This window comes from Falco biarmicus, chromosome 14 (assembly GCF_023638135.1).
Source record: "Falco biarmicus isolate bFalBia1 chromosome 14, bFalBia1.pri, whole genome shotgun sequence".
In the NCBI taxonomy this organism is placed as follows: Eukaryota; Metazoa; Chordata; class Aves; order Falconiformes; family Falconidae; genus Falco; species Falco biarmicus.
In genome coordinates this window covers 517949-538447 of record NC_079301.1, presented here as the reverse complement: position 1 = coordinate 538447, position 20499 = coordinate 517949, and the positions used below count along the sequence as shown (strand labels likewise).

General features: G+C 49.5%; 1 protein-coding gene across 6 annotated transcripts; it reads right to left on the bottom strand.

The window, feature by feature from the left end:
* Nucleotides 1–1496: 1496 nt before the first annotated feature.
* On the bottom strand, nucleotides 1497–13683 carry LOC130158941 (G-protein coupled receptor 83-like). 6 transcript variants are annotated; one of them, XM_056360065.1, is made up of 6 exons: nucleotides 13626–13683; nucleotides 10814–10889; nucleotides 10020–10709; nucleotides 9194–9319; nucleotides 7764–7897; nucleotides 1497–3668 (listed from the first exon to the last, which is right to left on the bottom strand). In XM_056360065.1, exons 3-6 carry the CDS (start codon nucleotides 10401–10403, stop codon nucleotides 3074–3076), a joined length of 1239 nt encoding a protein of 412 aa, XP_056216040.1. In that variant the 5' UTR covers nucleotides 10404–10709; nucleotides 10814–10889; nucleotides 13626–13683; the 3' UTR covers nucleotides 1497–3073. The 6 variants fall into 6 exon arrangements, with proteins under 6 accessions (XP_056216040.1, XP_056216036.1, XP_056216041.1 ...); XM_056360061.1 differs by lacking the exon at nucleotides 13626–13683 and adding an exon at nucleotides 11985–12105; XM_056360066.1 differs by lacking the exon at nucleotides 13626–13683 and adding an exon at nucleotides 12062–12099.
* Nucleotides 13684–20499: the final 6816 nt, after the last annotated feature.

Sequence of the window (20499 nt, the reverse complement as noted above, 5' to 3'; positions counted from 1 at the left end):
AGAAAACCAGCTAGGTTATTCTTCACAGCAAGATACAGCTAATGACATAGATCAGCAGAAGATCAAGGGGTATGGAGAGAGACCCACTTCTTTGGAATGAGGTCTTTGATTCCTCCAAAAAAAGATTATGAAGCCGTTGAAAGAAAGAAAGAAAGAAAGAAAGAAAGAAAGAAAGAAAGAGAAAGAAAGAAAGAAAGAAAGGGAAAAAGACCAACCTAAGAGGTATTAAAGATGGACTCAACACAAGGTTAAGAGACTTCTACCCCACCCATAGCCATTAGATGTGATGGGGGCTCCCAGAACAGCTCTCCTGTTGAAGGGATGATGGGCAGGTATGACCCCAAGGTTTGCTGGTTGCTCCCCACAAATTTGGCTGTTTCTGAGGAAACTAGCAACCAGTGTGTACCAGTATTCTTGGAGAAACACCTCAAGAAACTACTGAAAATTTCTGTCTATCCATCTTGCACTGTAAACCAGCCCTGGGGATGGGAATATAATCCCTGGCTTGGCTCATCGCCCAGAATTTGCCAACGGTGAGATAGATTTCATTTCAGAATCACAGTGAGAGCCATAGCTTTGTATTTCTTGTGGAAGATAGCAGTGTTAGTGTTGTTGCTATGGTTATTTCATAGAAGCCCAAGACATAATATGTACATTGAAATAAAACATAGGAACAGCTCTTTAGAAACTGTGTGAGTTTTGTGTGCACAGTGCACCATGCACCTGTGGACAGGCACACAGGGAGCACTGTGGGGCTGTGCCTGGGGCTGTGCGTCTGTGCCAGCGATGCTGCTTGGCTCTGGCCTCACGCACAGCTACCTGAGCCATTGCAGAGAGCTCAGCAGGGGCATGATGCCATCTTCCATCTTCTCTTGTTTCTCTGTGAAGTGTTTGCTTTGTGGGTGTTCGTCAAATAGCCCTGGAAAATTTTGTCCGGGGCAATAAAACATGGCAAATAAAGAATATGCTCGTCCAGGATGAAATTTCAGGTGAGTGTTTTTGTTAAACTCTGCATGGTTTTCGGGTGACACCAGTGGTGTTTATCATAAGTATCTGTCTGAATCAGTTGAATAACTGTGAACAGCAAATAAGCCCATGAATCACAGCTAGCCAAGCTCTGCGTCTGCCTTATTAATTGATGGATGATTTGGATTCTCATACTCAAATAATTGTTTGTTTCCAAGCGAAGTGCCCCAGGGATCACATATTCACCCACTGCTGCTGCCACTCATGGTGCTCTGCTGTCTTTTCATGCAGATGGTGCAACATACACCCAAGGTGCAGGGGTGCGGTGGAGTGGGGTCAAGCGGCCTGGAAGTGAGGACCTCCCCACCTTTCTCTCCTGTTCCTTCTCACTGTGCAAATGGGGGAGGGAAGGGGGCTGGTGAAATCAATGCTTAGTTTCCCTTCTTTGGTCTGTCTTATCCTCCCCCAGGAAGCTGGTGGGAGCATGTCCTTGTCCCCACCAGCAACCCAAGTGGCCCCCACTTCTGTCCAGGCAGAAGCTCAGTCCAGGGTAGACCCAGAGCATCCCTGACCCTAAGCAGCCATGCTACCTTTAAATGCTGAAAACCATCACTTGGTTTGCACCAATTTGACAGGCTCAAAGCCCTCAGCTGCTCCTCACAGGACATGCCTTCCAACCCTGCCACCAGCTCAGTTGCTCTCCTCTGGACACATTCAAAGGCCTTCACATCCTTCTTAAATGGTGGGGCCAGCACTATGCACAGCACTCAAGGTGAGGCTGCATCAACGCTGGTTATTTTTTTATTCCAAGCAGTTTGTTTGGGTTTTTTTTTTGCTATGAGTACAGTGTTTCCCTAGGACTTTCAGGTCTGAAGAACAGAGAAGAACCCCCTTGGCTGGTCTGTACCAGAGCCCCTCTGTCACCACCGCAGCACATACTAGTCGCCAGCACCAAGCATTGAAGGATCACCCAGGAGTGGTCAGGACTCAAAACACACGTAGCTTTATTCCTGCAAAAGACTTACGACTACTCAACCCAAAGCCTGGATGGGTAAGTAAGTAATAAATATTTTCCTGTCTTTTGTGTGTCTTCTCCAAGTAACAGAAGTCCCCTGCTCAGTCTCAGCCAGGGAAGCTGTTAGGCGAAGTCTGGCTTCTCTGGTCTTGGTGCTAATTTTAAGAGGGACGGTATGATGGAGAGAAAGGGACACGCCAGGCCAGGAGGTCCTTCCGGTGCCTGCCCCCCAGTGCCCAGCCACTGCTCCACACTACTTGTGAAATCACGTAGCAATTCTGGTTTCTTTCTGCCTTTAATCTCTCTTTTCCTTGTCTTTCCCCACATACCGCCCCCCCTTCTCTCTCATGTGCTAAATCTTTCCTTTGTTCTGCACCCCTTTTTTCACCTGCCTCCTAAGCATTGCTAAATTAAATGGTATTTTTCCCAGAACCACAAACAAAGCTTTCCCTCTTGAAATCAATTCTGTTGTTGACCTGAAAGTCTTTTACAGCAATTAGTAATTATGCACAGTGATTTCATTCTTCAGTTAGTGAATGCTACAGCCCTGATGAAATATTTTGTGGCCTTTTGTTTAGTGCCGGTATAGGTTTATTTCCTGAATTAATATATTTATAATAAAACTCCAAAGAAAATCTCCGTGGACTAAACTGGCCTGCCTGTGTGCTGTCTGAGGCTGCTGCAGCTGCTGCCCCGCACGCAGCCATGCTTGCCCCCCGGCCGGGGCTGGCTGGCTGCTGGCAGAGGTGGGGCAGAGCTGGGGCAGAAGGGACGGCACAAGCTGTGATGGAGAGATGGGTCCCACAGCCTCTGACAGCAGTAAGATGGGAAACTCTGAAGGCAAATCAACCCATCTGTGGGCCTCGAGTCTCCTGCATATATAGCTGCCCCTTGGGTCAGGGCGGCTGTGAGCTGTCAGGGAGGGTGCCGGAGAGGCTGTGCCCACTGCATTCCATAAAGGGGGTGCTGCTATGACACAAGTCAAAAATCGGTAGTAGAACACCAGAGCAGCAACATTCAGTTCCTGAGGGTAAGTGGGGAGGTGCCCTTTGATGCCCACTGCATCCAGCCCACCCGCCTCGGCCCTGCGGCTCACAGCTCTGTGCTGGCTGTCTGGGCGTTCCTGGTGGAGCATAGGGTCTGCGAGGCAGGTCCCTTCCTGTGCCTGGCCTGCTCCATCCATGCCTCGTGGCAGGACGTGACTGCAGGCGGCAGCACATCATCCTGAGCCCGGGGCATCCTCTGGCACATGCAGAGCAGCGCCCTGAGCTCCGAGCGGAAGCTCTCGTTCAGCCAGCAGTAGATGAAAGGGTTGTAGCAGGTGCTGCTCATGGCGAACCAGTGCAGGGCAAAATAGAGGGAGTTCTTTGTCTTAATGCCGAGACTGGAGATGAGCACCACGTAGCAGTTGAGGGGGAACCAGCAGACAGCAAAGACCACCACCACCAGCATCAGCATCTTGATGCTCTTCTTCTTGTTCTTGTGGTGGGTGATATACTGCTGCATGGTGATATCTCCAATGGCATTGCGGAGCCACAGCTTCTTGGCCAGGCGTGTGTACGTGACAGTGATGATTAGCAGAGGCAGGAGGTAAAGAAGGAGAAAGGTAGACAGGTCCAGATACTTCCAGACCAGCTCTGCAGGCTCAGGAAAATCAGGGAGGCACAAACTCCGGACAGTAGCTTCCCTTGAAAACAAAGAAACACATACATGGCATGTGGCCACTGCCGTGCAAACGGGTGCTGCCAGTTTGGCAAACCACAGGGGAGCTTCCACACCACCCACAATCACCTCCTCAGATGTGTTGTACAGGCAGAGGGAGGCAGATAATGCCCAGCTCAACAAAACAAAGCTCAGTCAAACCGCTGCTTCCCAGAGAGTGGTCTGACGATCTTCTCTGTGTCGGTCTCACCGAGGATAGGACTGGCCACTGTGTATTGTTATCTCTTTTTCCTTAGACTGTTGTGTTGTCTGATAGAAGAAATCCTTAGAAAGACAAACTGGAGTTTCCTCTTAGAAACTGCAGCAGATTTTAACCGAATGAGTCCCTCGTGTCCCCTTAATGTGGCAAAAGTCACCTCTGATGGCCCACTCTTACAAAAAGGGCCACTGTGAAAGCAGCACTGACCCGGCTGCATCTGCCCCTTCCCTGAGCACATGGGCACAGCAGTGGCAGCCTTCTCCTCCCCAGAACAACCCCCGTGCACAGACAGCACTTCTTCCTCCCCGTACCGACCATCCCGTGTCCGTCAGCTTTTCAGGAGAGCGGCTGTTAAAACCTTATTGCCACCTCTTATAACAGGCGTGATTATTAGAAAACCTGGTGCTTAACTCAAGTTTAACTTAAGCCTGACAGTTTAACTGTTGATGGCAAATTAACAAAAGAATGGAGTTTAACTACATGTGATAACTTATTTTAACAGCACGTCTGAAGTCCATTATGTTCAACCCAGTGGATCCAGGCTCTGTTCACACTTTCTGGCCAGCAGCAGCTCTCAGCTGATGCAGCCCAGCACCCTCCACAAAACACCCTCCGTCCCCTCTGCATCCTGCAGCAAGTGACTGGAAGTGATGAAACATTAGGAGAAAGCAGCACTCATACATTTATTTCCAGTGGAAGTTTTCTCCTTTTCTTTCCTTTTTCTACCTCTTACACCACTTTGCCCTTCTCTCTTCAACCCTTGCCTTCCACTTACTTGTATTCAGCACAGACTTTAGTCCTCATCCAGCTGCGTTATTCATTGCAGTATTGATTAATATCTTTAATATCCTGTTTCCAACCTCTGGAGCTGGCTTTTCTGCCACAGATAGAAGAGTGCCTGCAGACAGATGGCTGTGAGCAGGGCCTGAATGCGCTGCTGGAGGGATGACAACAAGCACGGGAGCAAGGTTCTGCTGAGCACTGCCATGGAGGTCCCTGGAGACGCTGTTCAAGAGGGGAACTGACACAGAAGGGAAAAAAATCATCTTTTCTGAACTGAGCTCCTGATCTTTTCCTCCCCAGGACCTGGCTCACTGCTGGCATGGGTGAAGCCAGCCCCTGCCTGCAGGCAGCTCTGCCCGTCTGCCTGCCAAAGGGCACCTGCCAAAGCAGCCGCAGATCTGGCAGGGGAAGGAAGCGCCATGCCCAAGGTGACACCACAGTGTGGGGTCGAACCTGCCACAGACGAAGAGCAAAGCCATAGGTAAAGAGCAGAAGTGCCGGGGTGAGAGTAGGGTGGACATCCCTCACCACCCCGAATTGGCTGTTTGGGGAATGCCTGGATGGTGTCTGGGCTGTGGCCATTGGTGCTGGAGTGCAGCTGAGACCTAGAGTGATGCTTTGGTGCTTGCGGAGCTTAAAAACATATTTGAACAGAGCAGGCAGTAGCGTGAGCCCGCAGGTAATCACAACCCATCTGCTGCCCTCACTGCCCCCTGTCCTCCCACCCACTAAAGAGAGGGGCACAGAGCTGTGGAAGAGGCTTATGATTATTTCAGGGAAGAGGCTGGTTGAGAGCAAAACCAGGCAGGATGCTGTGTTTTGGTAAGCTGTGGTAGGGCCATGGACTTGGCTGCACTGCTGTGCCCTGCAGGCAGGGCGGTTTGGTGCTGGTGGAGCCCATGTCCTCCCATCCCCAGAACTCCAACAGCTCCCTGGTGGGACTGCTGCAAGCACTGGGGCAGGCTGACCAGGGATGGGGTGGAATTGCCATCCCTGGAGGCGTTTAAAAAACATACAGATGAGATGCTTAGGGACAAGGTTTAGTGATGCATTTGGCAGTGCTGGGTTAATGTCTGGACCTGATGATCTCAAAGGCCTTTTCCAACTTAAATGATTCTGTGATTTGATTCTATGCTCAGGAGCCCCTGGCCCTACAAGAGCTATTACAAGCCATATTACAACTACAATTTTTATTCAATGGAAAGCAGGGATGAGAATAGCATGTCCTGGAAGTCCTTATATTGCTGAGCTGCCTCATGCCGATGTGAGGCTCGGTTTCCTCCGGCCATGCTAAAGGATGAACAGAGACAGATGCCGTGAAACAGATAGTGGTGTTTGTTCATTCATAAGCAATTTGTTCAATAATACCCCGAACACAGCTGCAAAGCAATGCAAGTAGAGGAGTAATCCAGCACTTTGTTTACAAAGTCTAAGCAGTTGAAGATGTTATATCCCCCCCAGAGGCATCTCTCAGTCAAATCAATCACAAGCACAAGGAAAAGCTGCAAAGCCCCAGACTGCACTCCAGATTTGTGTAACCCCTTGCACACAAACAGCGATAAAAAAGCCTGTGCAGGCAGTCACACGCTCCCCTGGCCATGCTGATGGGAGGGAAGTGGCTGTGCTGTAGGAGCAAAGGTGTTTGTCCTCAATACAGAAGCTCGATATCTACAACAGGAATTTTTCTCCTGCTGCCTATGGCTGCCTCCTTACCCTGCTCCCTGGGACGCTGCTCGCCAGCTGAAAACACGGTTCACTGTAAGATTATCCTTTCAGCATCGAGCTCGGCATTCCTGTGAAATGCAGGCATCAGCGGTGTAACACACCACCACAAAAAGCACTGGTTTGTGTAGCATGGGCTGTTTTCTAGCCAGGAGAAGTCACAGCAGTCCACAGGCTGGTGGGGACAAGGGGACCAGAACAGGCCGGAGGAACAGAAGACTGCAAGGGTAAACCAACCCAAACCTTCTGCTTCTTTATTTCTCCCTGGTAGAGAGGGTGACTTCCCAGCAATGAATGCCATCATTAGATCAGCTGGAAGTGGGGGAGATAGTCTTTTTCTTTTTTTTCCCCTTTTCTTTTTTTCCCCTCTAGATCAGAACCTTTGCTTCCTTCTGATACTTCAGCAGTCTTCCCATGGATGTGAAATTGCACTTCATCTCCGTTTAATAGCTTCTGTTGTGCTCAGCCAAGCAAAGAGCTCCTGTCCCTGCCGGGCATGGCAAGGAGGCACACTGAGATGGCTTCGTTTCCCTGCCAAAGCACTGCTCCTCTCACCAGCCCTTTGCTGCAGAGGAAGAGGCGGAGGTTTCCATTTTGCTTTTCTTGGTTTTGAGGCAGAGGAGCCTCAAGCTTTAAGGAAGGCTGATCCTGTTTTGTAAATCCAGATGGATGAAATGCAAGGAAGGTAAAATGGATGAACCAGTGTATGAAGCCTTGGAGTCCTGGGGTACACAGCCCTGCTGACTCACAAAGGCAGCCCTCTCCTCCCTGTTCTTTCTGTACGGTCTTGCTAATGTCAGTACCAGATGTTTACACTATGAGTTTTATTTTCTTCCTTTTTCAAACTTCAGCTTTGGCTCTCTCCTTCCTCCTTGTCTGAGCAAGCTGGCTAGATGTGGTCTTCTCAAGTGTAAGGAGCTGAGTGAGCACGAGGAGGGAAGAGGAAATTCCCTCTTGGCCCTCAGGAGAAAACAGACTTTTGGGGAGAAAGCCCCTCCTGATGGTACCGTGACACCGGCGGTCGGTCCCTCGGCCCTGCCATGCCCCAGCCCGAAGCCTGTCGCTGGCGTGTGGCTGGGCGCAGAGACTCACCCCCTCGGCTGGCCGCTGGGGAGGTGGCACAAGCAAACCCATGTCCTGAGGACGTGCATGCCCTGCAGTGAGCCAGGCAGCTCCGCCAGCTGGCCACGCCTCTGCTGCGGGAAGATGAGGTTTCACCCAGGCACAAACTCCCACCGACCCCATGAAGTCCCTCCCCAAGCCTGGGAGCTCTTCCAGCAGCTCTCACCATGACAGCCATGGCTGCAGAGGGCTGCCGCACTGCCTCATGCTCACTTGGAGGGGGAAATAACTCACCTGTAGTTGTACTGGAAAAGCTTTTGATAGATGGCGTGGGGTAGGGAGAAACACGTTGCCATCAGCCAGATAACGGAGATGCTCAGTGCTCCCTTCGTTAGTGACATCCTCTGCTTCAGCGGGTTCAGGATGACCTGCAACAGAGACTTCAGCATGACTCCTACGCGTGGGAAAGCAAAGTCCCTCACTAATGCACACAGCAGAGGCATTTTTTGACATAGTTTAATGCCGTTAAGAAAATGACAGTCATGATTAGGAAAATGTCCTGCTTATTAGAGTGAAATTGGGAACGCTGAACTTTTCAGTCTGCTCAGAAGTGCTTTCACATAAACTTTTTCCTCTATTTTGTTCTGCGAGGACCGTTTTCCTTAAATTGTGGGTTACATTAGATAGGAATAAAAGAAGACACCTAACACAAGTCTCTTCACTTACAGGTATGTTTGTTTAATCTATATGAATTATGTAAAGAAATGTCTCATGTTCTAGCTGAACCTATGAAGCTGACCCCTTCTCCCCTCTTTTGAGGCATTAACTCACCTGTTACAAAATTTTCTTTGTTGGATGAAAAGGTGAAGAGCCTATAAAACCTGAGAGTCTGGAAGACAATATCGGACTGACTGCTAGAGATCAGCGCGTGGCCTGGGCCGCCTGCTCTCTCCTGTACGGGCAGTGCAGGGTGCGTCCATGGCAGCAGGCAGCTGAGGCAGCCTGGCTGTGGGCAGATGGTGGGTACAGGCTGAAATCTCCTCCCAACAGAGATTTCCCACTCTGCCGCCCTGCTTTATGCTGGTCCAGCACTGGTCCCATAGTTACACCATGGGACATTAGTCTCAGAATTTCTTTTTACTCCAACTGTCCTGCAACTTGACGATACAGCAAATGCCCAATGGGAAAATAAATGCAAAAAGAACAAACAGGCAACTAAATTAGAACTTAAGCTGAAGACGCTACAGGCTAGTGTTCTATGGGGTTTGGGTATCAAAGTCAAAGCCTGGAAAAGTTCCCTGTACAGCTGAAGCAAAACTTTGCGCTCAGCGTCGGCTCTGCTGTCTTTCAAGATGCTCCATGTTAAACAAAGCCTCTTGAGCCAACATGCCCTGCCGCACCCACCAGCTCGGTTGGGCCTGGCTCTTTTCAAACTGCATGAAGGAGGCGTCCTCATGCTTTTCACTGAAAGTCTGGAGTGTCCTGTGAAACCTGCGATGCCACTCGGTTCTTCCCTCCCTGCCCTGTACCTGGGAGCCTACAGGAGTCCATCAAGCCTTCCTACCCCAGACACGAGGGGCGTCCTTGAATTTAGCTCTGGAGCATTCTCACTGGATGTGGGTTTAATCCCCAAGATTCAGCCTCCCTGAACCCACGGCTCGCCAGAGACTGACAAGGGCTTGGGGAGAGCCATGCAAGGGACCGGCGGATGGGCAGCATTTCACCTGGTGCCTGTCCAGGGCGATGGCTGTCAGGGTCAGCGTGGAGACGTGGAGGGAGCAGTACTGCACGAAGCGGCTAATGTGGCACATGGCCTTTCCAAAGATCCACGTGCTGTTCACAAACCGAACCTGAGAGGAAAACAACAGGTCAACAGCCAGCAAGTGTACTGAAAACAAATCCATGGGGAAACTGTTTGGGTTGCACCTGAGCTGGCACTTGGCTGGGCAGCTCCACCTGAAACCCAAAGAAAGATTACCCATGCTGGATTTTGAAAAACCATTACATAAGAGTTTACAAGCTCAAAACCCACAGATTAAACAGCGGTGCTGTCACGGCCCTCCTGGTCTATTCATATAAACACCATTTGTGAACAGCGGTAATAACTTTCTGATTATACCAACTACTACATTTCGAAAAACTGGACCATGGTTTGGCCACAAAATCCCCCTTCAGGTCCAGAGAGCTTTCACTGAAGACCTTACTAAGTCTTAAGTGTGACTCTCTAGTCCTTTCCTGCATGTACATTAAAAGTACATGCTCAACCAGGCACTTAATTCTGCATTCCCCAGGAATCTCTTGCTGGGGTTTGGTGGCATGCCTGGAGAGACTTTAGAGCCTTTCAGGAGACACAGTCCGACAGAGCAAAGGGAGCCCACAGGCTGCTGAACGGTGTTTTACTTGCCTGGCAGAGCTGTCTATTAGACTTGGTTGTGTTGGGTTCACACCTCAGCCCTAGAAGAGTGTGCACCGAGGGTGTGACCACCCAGCAGAGCGCTCTTGTGAGAGACTCCCCTGAAAGCTGAAGGGACAGCACAGCCGGCCACTTACCAGGGTAAAAGGCGTGTTGAGCAGCGTGATCATAATGTCAGACACTGCCAGGTTGACGATGAAAAGGCTAGTGGCTGAGTGCATCCTCTTGTTCTTCAGCACCACGTGGCACACCAGCATGTTCCCAAAGAGAGACATGATGATAATGACTGAGTACGCCACAATCAGGAGAGCTTTCACTATTGGTTTCTGGGATTCTGGCTCGTATTTAGCCAGCTCAGCAAATTTCTCCCACTCAATAATGCTGCTGTCTGTCCAGTTGAAGGTGGTCTTGTTGGTTGCTTGGAAGATTGACATGAGTTTGGCCAAGGAAGAGTAATGGTCAGACTCCTCAAGAAACCCCATCATCTGTGACCTGTATGACTGAAGCAGCAAGCGAGGCATGGCGGGTTAACCTGAGTCTTCACCCAGCTCGAGGCTGCTAGGATCACAGCTCCAGCTGATGTAGCAAGTGATCCATCACCTCCAGCTACTTGACTTTCTAGGAAGCTGGTGAAGGCACAGCTGCCATTACAAACACCACGTTAAAGCAGAAACCTGGAGGGAGCTTGGAAGGTGTGATGGGTTCCCCAGGGGCAAAGGCGTCACTGGGGAGCAGATCCAACCGGCACCTTGGAAACGGGCTGGTCTGGGAGTGCATGGCTCTCAACTCCTTCGTAGATCAAGAAGGGCAATAGCTCCACAGGCAGGCTGGAAAGAAGAACTAGTTATTACATGTAGCAAACGTAGGAAAACCTCAGGCAGGATCTGAAGTTGTTTTAATTCCACATCAGCTTTTTCTTCTTTGTTCTCACCATTTTTCCTCCAAGTTCCACAGGAGGCTGCGCTGTTGGTGCTTCCATCCTTTGCTTCAAAACACCCAGTTCTTTTCTGTTGAAAGGTAAAGGCAGAGCCATTTAGGGGATCATTTTTGAGAGGAGAGGTAGAATTTGTCTGCATATAACCCGTGCAATTATCCTAAAGCAATTCAGAACCTGGAAATCACATCAGAAGTTGACGTTAGTCTATCTCATAGTTTCTTCTCCATATAACAACTGAATTCTGCTTCCAGTGTTTCAGTTTCAGCGAGAGAACAGTCTTCCCTGCAAAAGGTGAGACTTAGCAGCAGGGACATGCAGCTCACAGAGGAGCCACTTACACCCTATACAAACAAACCAACACACAGCAGCAGATACACAAAACAACTCCCTAGAGACAAAATCTCTGCTTCCTCACCTTTACTGACATCCATTTTTAGATACTTCTGCTGAGTTTAGATTGCATTGATCTACTGCTGTTAGGTGGAACCTATTAACTAGGCATGCCGGCATTTACAGATATGCTACGCAAGGCAGGAGAAAGTCATTTAGAAGCTCTGTTGGTTCTCGAGAGGGTGGCTGTTTTGTTTGGCGCATGCCATTGCCATCAAGCCCCAAGGCCATGTGCACAAATCAATGGGCTTCGAACAGCATAAAGGATTAATTAGTGGAGCTTTCAGAGTGCTAAAAGGCCCCCCCATACCCTCCCACACAGCAGACCAGCAGGCTGCCCAGGGCAGCCACCTCTCCTCGTGGCAGGCAGTGGCCCAAAGCAGACCACCAGCAGACCCCAAACCAACCCACCACTCAGTCATGCTGGCAGTGCAAACACCAAGAGTCAGAGATCAGCTGTCCTCTGACCAAAATAAGATGCAGGGGACCGTTTTTACCCACACGTTTTGGCTTGCCTGCTTCCTCTGGGGAGTGTCGCAAGTACCAGAAGCCCTGCAAGAGAGTGTCTCCTAAAGCAAGTGGATGTTAAAGCAGCTGGGTGGGGTGGAAGGAAGAGGGAATCATTCAGGAGACGGAGAGAAGAACCAGTCTTGCAAAGAGGCTACGGCTGTTTTCTGGGGAATTTTATGAGTGAAAGAAGCCTAGGTAGGACAGTGTGACAAATGGTCATGGATGCTGTTAGAGCAAAGCAGCTGCAATGCAGCAGGCAGTTGACCTTCTTGTTGTCCCAACGCTGGTGGTGTGGGGAGCACCAGGACCAGCCCCAGTCCCAGTGTGACTCATAATCCTTACCCCGGGGAGCTGCCATGAAACTGGGAGCAGAACTGAAATCAGGGAAAGAGATGAACATTTGTTTGAAAAAGGCGGTTGGCACACAGGACTCATTGTAGCAAAACATCTCTGAGAACAGGAGCTCGGCACAAGTCAGAAAGGAGTTAATGCTTACACAGGTAATGAGAGAATCCAGAACTACATCCCTCTGGACTTGTGGTGCAGGAGAGCAGAGGGGCTCTCCATCACACTGAGGGCCTAAGGAGACCTGCGAGGTTTATCCCATACCTGGGTATGGCACACAGGGCTCCACACCTCTTTATTGTCCACTGTGGTATATACCAAGGATGTCGTTCTTTACAGTGCATGACAGCTCACAGTGGGCAGTGAGAGGAGCCTAAGGGTCACGCAGCATGTGTGTAACAAAAAAGTGTTATTTTAGTCAGCTCCAGCTGAGCGGTTTTGATCTTTCAATAGGCACAGCTGGGATGTTCATGCTACACTGAAATGCCATCACTGAGCTTGAGAGAGGATGCTGCAGAGTGACAGGTGAAACCACCTATTCCCTTCCCTGCATCAATTTACATTAGGTTCTCATGTGGAAACTTGTCTTTGCTGGCATGAGATCAGGCCGAGTTTCAAGAAACCGCTATAATGCATGGGTCAAATCAGATTTACAGTCCGTATGCTTCAGACTGGTGGACAGCAAGAAGAAACCTTGTACAGATTATTCAATTTTAAAAAGCCAAACAGGTTTTCTTAAGTGCCTGTGTGCTTGAGAAGCCCACTTCTCAAGGACTACCTGTAGGACCTGCACTCCCGAGTGGCTCACAGTGACCAGGGCACCATGGCCTTCAGTGTGGATGATGAATAGGGATGTTCCTTCCTACATATAGTCACTTCTCTTGTGCCTATGTCCAGGTCCCTGTACAACTAAATAAAAATTCTGATCCATCTGAAAATTAAATAAACATTGTTTTCAGCTGGATTGGTCTGCTCTCCTGACCTGACCCATGGCACAGCTGAATCTTGTCCTTTCCAGGTAAGGAACAAGGAGCAAATGCCTGAGGAGGATGGAAGACCTTGACATGATGGAGCTGAAACCTGATTTTCTAACACAGAATTTCTCCTCAGGTCTTTCTATACCCAGTAAAACATCACTTTCAGTAGCTGGTGAGGTTCTTGGTATTGGCTGTTGCCCTGGGTGAGACCACACGCACAGCAGAGACAACTCCCCTGGTTTCCTGAGGAAGCGTGTGCTTAAACGCGGGTTACCGCGACGGCCGCTCACCAGGGTCCCGCGGTGCAGGACAGCCTGCCTGGCGGGCCCCATATCGCGACATGGCCTGAAGGGCTGCAGGGGCAAAGGCTGCCCCGGTGCAACTTCCCCGGCTACCGGCGCCTGGGTCAGAGACTGCCTGCGGGCCCCCGCCGCTGCACCCATCACCTCTTCCCGACGCAGACACGCAAACCCTCCGCTCCCGCAAACCCAAAGTAACGAGCCTGCGCACCCCGGCAGCCGCCCACCGGGCGCCCCGTCCCCGGGCGGCCCCGCACCCTGCACCGCGCTCCCCGCACCGCTCACCCCGCCGCTGCCGCCGGCCCCGCCGCTGCTGCGCCCGCCCCGCGCCGCACGTGCTGCAGGGCGGGGCCGGGGCGGGGCCGCTGCTCCATTCATGAAAAGGCCCCGGGCACACACCCCCCACCCCCCTTTCCCTTAGGGGAGTCGCAGCCCGCGGGAACACGCGTGGGGCGCCGCTCCACGCGCGACAGTGCGGCTCCGCGGCCGCTGTGCCCCTGCGGGCAGCGCTGGGGCCGCCCCGCTGCCTCCGCCCGTCCCGCCGAGGAGCGCGGTCCGGCTCCAGGCGCGTGCGCCAGGTCACTGGAAAGCAGCACCGTGCGCTGCTGGCCGTGGCTCGACCTCTTGCTGTGCCGCGGGTTTGCATATGCTTTGCAGTACATTTGCATACGCTACAAGAGAGTCTGCACAAAGCAGTTCGCAGCATAGTAGAACTCTGCAGGAATCCTGACTTGTGTGTTCCTCTGTGGCATTTAGCAAAGAGCTGCTTACAAGTTGCATGTTACTCTCTTTTTAAAAGTATAGGAAACAGCAGATAGGGCGCTCGATGCGTGTAGTGGAAATTGTCACTGTTCCTTTTGAAGTCGAGTTGCTCTTAAGGTCTTGTGAAAGGGAACAAGATTCTTTTCTTCTAAGAGATTTGGCTGGTCTCAAAAGCCATTAACGGCAGTTAGAGTAATGCCTCAGTTTTTTCTTCTGTCTGGGTCACCAGAACACATACATGCTGATGCTGAGGATGAAAGTCTGATCTCCTCCCCGTGTTAATTCTCAGGCCAGCTGGTACAGAAAGTTAGTGCCTGTGCCACCTTTCTGAAACGGGATTCTTCAAAAGCCCGATTTGAAGCCTGCTGAGCCCAATGGAGGTCTTTGCACTGACCCTCTGGGCTCCGATCGAGCCCTCGGGCAGGGGTGGCCAGAGCTGCAGTGCCCGTGGCCGCCTGGTGGGGATGCAGCGACTGCCCAAGAGCAGAGCCCGCTGCAGGCACAAACCTGGGCTGGGTGGGCTTCAAGCGTGGGTCCTGCAACACCTGATCTGGTACGGAGCATCTGTGCATGCAGAGACACTGGCAGCTTAAGTAATGGGAGAAAAGGGGGGGACGGGGACGGGGGGACGGGGGCGGGGAATCTGCACAAAACTCTCCAAGCCTGAATTTCTGAGATGAGGCCCTTAGTAGATTTTCAGCCTTGATGGATTGTTCTCAGATAAGTGTTTTTCCCATATCTAGATTCCTCTTGACAGATGCTGACACAAAAATGTGAGAAAAAAGACAGTTTGGGTTTCAGACAAAGATTTTAAACAACATATTTTTAAACTAGATATTATTGTCTTTCTTATCTTGTACGCTGTGTGTGTTAACCACATCTTATTGAAAAAGCAAGAAAGAAGGTTTTGTTTTCTGCTTCCTTCCAGTCACCTGTGAGATCTGCTGAGGCCCATGGCTCTCCATGCCCATAGCACCTCTCCCAGTGTCCGTTTCTTGCTGGCAGCACCACAGCCATGTCACGCCAAGTTGAAGGCTGGGCCGGCTCCTGGACCACATGTCGTCAGCAGGGGAGCAGCTGTGGGATGGGGAGCACACAGGAGGGACATGGGACACAGAGAACATCCCTCCTGCTAGACTGAGAATCCTGTTTACAGGTTAAAAGGTCACACACTGATGTGTGGAACCAATATTTCAAATTTATCATGAGTCTAAGGTTTGAACAGTCCAGTCCAATTCAACAAGAAGATGTTGGCAGTCCCGTTTGTTACAGCGATAACAACACTTTTCCAAATGATCTACTTATTGCTAATTCCAATTAATAATGCATTTAAAATTGCTATACACAAGCTTCCTAACATCTGTCCTGTTCTCTGGCAGGAAGGTTGCCTTTTCTGCCTGCTGTGAGAGTGAGCAGTTGGTGTCCTCAGTTCTTCTCTAGAAAGATGGACTAGTCTCCAGTAGCTGTTGCTACCAAGAAATTAAAAACCAGTAATCCAGAAGCATCCTCAGCCTCAGTTTCATGATCCTGGAAAGCTGAGGTGGTGCTGGCAAGAGGTAGCTCAGTGCATGCCCTCCCCTGCGCTGCCCAAAGCTGGAGCTGCTGGCGGCTGTGGAGCCATGAGCAATTGGTCCGTGTGCTCCTGGCTGCTTGCTGAGCTTTGCTGGGATCATTTGTCCCGGCTCTAGCACACACCCTAGTCTCCAGCCACACTTGCAACCTCTGTCAAGGCAAGTAAACAGTCACGACAATTTCAAGATTTTTTTTTTTCCTCCAGATTGGGTATATGTTTGCTGTGAAGCAGACTGAGCATCCCAGCTTGCACCACAACAGCTAGAGGCTTTTTGAGAAAGCACTGAAGATCTTCCTAGTAAATAGGAGAAAAAACAGAGCCTAATAGAGATAGGAATTCCTTCTGTGGGAGAAAAAATAATATGTATTTGATATGTGTTTGTTTCCAGTAAACCAGTTCTTTGCTCAGAATTTTGTATTTATTGCTTCCCAGGGTCTCAAAGCTGCTTCAGTTCAAGGCTGTGGCAAAACTCCAACTGCTTTCAGCAGAAGCAGAATGAAGTCTTGTATTTACTATATGGAGTTCCTTGCTCCAGGGCTGTAGGAAGGACACGCTGTATGCTTATTATCACTACAACAAGATGATCTGGTAGGCTTCTGCTTTTTCCCCCCCTGAAGTCATTCTCGTCATGACTGTGAGATTCCTATGCATCTAAAGAGTCATTTCATTATCATCTCATGTTTTTCTTGCCTGGCACATATTATTACTGGCTTTATAACTGCAAGCATGTTCAAAGAGGAAAGCTACAAATTAAGTCTAATCAAATTTCCAGCAAAATCCCAGACACGTTATATTTCTCCAGGTGCAAGTTACTCAATTACAGATATGTGCTAGAACCTCTTGAAACACTCAGGCACTCATTGGTTGAAGAATGAAGACTTGATTCATTACAATTGCTGCACCTAGCCTTCCTTTGTACAACAAGAATCCTTATTAACCCTCCTAACGGGGGACAGAGACTCTTCCCTTTGCAGCTGGTCCCACTACTGCCCACTTACGCCTTATTGCTTGCTTGGTTCCCAGATTGAGGATAGGTGAGGAGTCATATGCCTGCTACCGCTCCTGGCTTTTCCTCTTGTCCCAGGTTACAGCCCCCCTGCTTGGTGCAAGGGGAAGAGGAAGGGACTGACCAGGAGCTGCTCCCCTTACCCACCCCACTGGCTCTGTCCACTTCTGTGATGGCCAGCACTGACCTGTGCCCAGCTGGCCTGCTCCCAGCCCCAGCAGGTCCCCCAGCACGCGTGGGGGGATTCAGCAGAGCACCATACATGGCCCGGTGCTGAGGCAGCTGGATCAGCTGCTGCACTCATGTCCACACGTGTGCCTCCATGTCTGGGTGAGCTGAACATCTCAGAGGATAGCCTGCAACCTGAAACCCAAGCAGGGACTGGAATCATTGTCAGCCACGTTCCCAAAGGCATGGTTCAAAGCGTTCGATTGAAATCAAGCTATTTTAAAAGTACTCACAGCAATGAAATAAATGAGTCTTCCCTTGCTTTAAGGCTCCTCTGACACTGACACTGTGCACTTGTGCCTTTGCTCCACGCCAGCCACCTCCTGTCCCACGAATGCTCAATGGAGCTGCCAGTCCTTTGTTTTCCATGTCATTAGACAAGTGTCTGACTCCTGACTGCGTTTTTACCTATCAGAAAATATTTCAGAAGCAGGAATTGTGAAATAAAATGGCTTAGACTTTTTTGCCTGTTTTCTTGGGCAAAATTCAAGCTACCTGCCTGTCTCTGCAGAGACTTTGCAGGCTGGAGATATTAAAGACATTCAGCATCTTTTTCTGTCTTACTTTTAAATGTCAGAGGGTCTTCTTCTTTCCCGGAGGGCTAGATGCCCTCTAGACAGATGAATTAATAATAACGCGGATAGATACTCAGGCACCAGATGTATTGTAACTTATGAGCTGCAAGAACTCCTCCTTTTGCTCTCAAATATTGGCGTCTACTGTGTTATCACCATCAGATTTTAAGGCACAAAATGTATAGCTGAGCCCTTGAAATATTTATTACAAAGTCTTACGCCTGCATGCACTATTTCATGTGCACAGCTGAGCGACGTATAGGTCACTCATCCCTTCTCACTCCCGAAACACACGTTTAAAAAGCAAGCTCGAGTTCACCTCGGGTGTGAGCAGCACAGCCAGGGGTTGAATTAATAACTTCTTGTTGTGGTTTAACCCCAGCTGGCCATGAAGCCCCAAGCAGCCGCTTGCTCACTCCCCCCACAGTGGGATGGGGGAGAGAACTGGAACGGTAAAAGTGAGAAAACTTGTGGGTTGTTATAAAGACAGTTTAATAAGGAAAGCGAAAGTCATGCACACAGGCAAAGCAAAACAAGGAATTCATTCACCACTTCCCATCGCAGGTAGGTGCTCAGCCATCCCCAGGACAGCCGGGCTCCATCATGCATAACAGGGACTTGGGAAGACAAACGCCACAATGCTAAACATCCCCACCTTCCTTCTTCTTCCCCCAGTTTATACAGTGAGCATGATGCCATATGGTATGGAATATCCCCTTGGCCAGCCTGGGTTAGCTGTGCTGGCTGTGTGTCCCCCCAGCCCCCCAGCCCTCTTGCTGGCAGGGCCTGAGAAACTGAAAAGTCCTTGATTTAACATAAACTTTATGAAGCAAAAACTAAAGCATCAGTGTGTTCTCAACACCTTTATCATGCCACATCCAAAACACAGCACTGCACCAGATACTAAGAAGAAAACCAACACCATCCCAGCCAAAACTAGTACACTTCTGAACTGTGGGGCAAGATCTGCACCAGACTGCTTCCCTTCATATTCCTGTTTCATCCAAGCTTGGCTCACTCAGGGTGGACTACAAACCTCCACCTGGACAGAGCTACTCAGCAGCAGCCATGCAGAAGTTTTCCTAACCTGGGGTAAACATGCCAGATTTCTAAACAACTGATATTTAACATTTAAAACAGAAACTACAATGAAATTTTAAATTCATCTGCTACCTTAAGTCAAATTAAAATTCAGGTGGCAGGAACTGGGAAGTACAAACTAATCTTCCAGTGATATTCAGTCACAGTTCCCCAGGGTCAGAGTATGAGCTAGCATTAGCTTCCCACCTAAATTCGAACAGTGCCTTCAAACACATTATTTCAATTTTAGAGTGTGCCATTAGCATATATTCTAAATAGCACTTACATTCATCACAAGCGACTGAGCAGAGGGGTTTTACAAAATGGGCCTCAATAGGAGAAATAAGAAAAGAGCAACAATGCAATAGCAATTGCATTTGATTTTCTATGGACAGTTACAATTTAGACTTTATTATTCAAAATACAAATGGCAAGTATGTAATAGCTACTAATGATGGAACTTTGGAGCAGTTGGAAAAGAAAGGCTTTAAAATGGGTTTGATAGTTCTTGAATCTTCAGCTGAAAGCCTTGGGTGACAAAACAAAGGAAACCAACACGACATTTTAAATCAGCCCTCTCCCTGAGCTGATGGGTATTGTATAGTGACTCCACTGGGATCTGGAGCTTCAGCCTTGATTTTTATTTTTTTTTTTCCTTTTTTACTCCTTCAAATCACACAGAATACCACTGATGGCACATTCAGTTCCTGCCTGACAGCTGGCCCCATGATTTCTGTCATGGCATGAAAAACCAGCAGGTAACAGTGACAGACAGCCAGTGCCTCCAAGCGCTCCAGCCTGGCTCATGCGCGGGTTGGCAACCTTCTGTCCTTCAGATCGGAAAGCCCGTATGTGTGGGAAGACCAACCCCTCCGACAGTCTCTGAAGAACTGAATCTTTCTTTGCTGTGGCAGACTCTTGGCTCCAGAAGCCTCCAAGCCTTTAACACCCCACAGCGTGTGTTTTCTTCATAGGAGATTCTTCTTTAGTTCTCCTTCATGCTCTATGTAGGAGTACAGGACAGAGAAAAACCCAAGCAAACCAACCAATAAACCAAGTTTTTTGCTTAACAGAAAACTCATTGCTAATAAAAGTGACTTGGCAATGAGTAGAAGGGGCAAGTCATTTTTTGTGCATGCTGTACATACAATTGCTACTGTGCATGTTTATTTCTCCATCTCTGGCTGCAGCTTGCTCTCGGTGCACCATCCAGCACGTGTTGCTTTTAGCCTGCCTGTGAAGATACAGAAACAGCAAACAGGGACACTCCCAAGTTCAGGTGAGACCCTGCAAAAACTACATTTAAAAACGCCCTTCACTGAGTTCACAGGGGCCCCTGTGGCTTTTGCTGAAATGTTCAAAGCTCCTTCACTTTTCACAGGCTTAAAACTAAGCCTGTCTTGTGGGTGCATGGATGATTTGAGGCCAGAGATCTGAAACTCTGCAAGGCAGCACCTTGCCACAGGAAACCGCTGCCACCTTGAACCCTTCTGAAGGTGTCTGAGGCCGGGAGGCAAGAGTGCCGGCAGATATCACAGAGACCTCTCATTTGCAGCTTGCCTGTCACGAGCTAAGGAGGCAAAGCCTGAGATTTGGATGCATTTGACAAGGTGAAGAAAACTCAGGTAGCACCTTGGCATTTGCTGTACATTTTCCTGGCTTTTAAATAATGGCATCCTGTAATGGCTCATCCTCTTTGTCCCCTTTAAGGGCCTGATTAATTTAAAGGCATGATTGGTTTGCTGGGACAACTCACATACCAAAGGAAGGGAGGAAGGAAGGAAGAAGAGTCACCAAAAGTAGTGGTAAAATACACATTTACTTCAAAACTCTGTCCCTTTGTGCAGCTCTGACCAAAGGAAGAGAGGTGACAGGGCCCAGCGTTGCAGAAGCCAGCAAAGGACAGTTGTGTCAAGAAACTGACAGCAGCTGCAG

Coding starts and splice junctions, on each gene's coding strand:
- LOC130158941 (XM_056360065.1), bottom strand. CDS start 10,403: ATGCCTCGCTTGCTGCTTCAGTCATACAGGTCACAGATGATGGGGTTT. Junction 9,320..10,019: donor TCAACACGCCTTTTACCCTG/GTAAGTGGCCGG, acceptor TTTTCCTCTCAG/GTTCGGTTTGTGAACAGCAC. Junction 7,898..9,193: donor TCGCCCTGGACAGGCACCAG/GTGAAATGCTGC, acceptor TCTCTGTTGCAG/GTCATCCTGAACCCGCTGAA.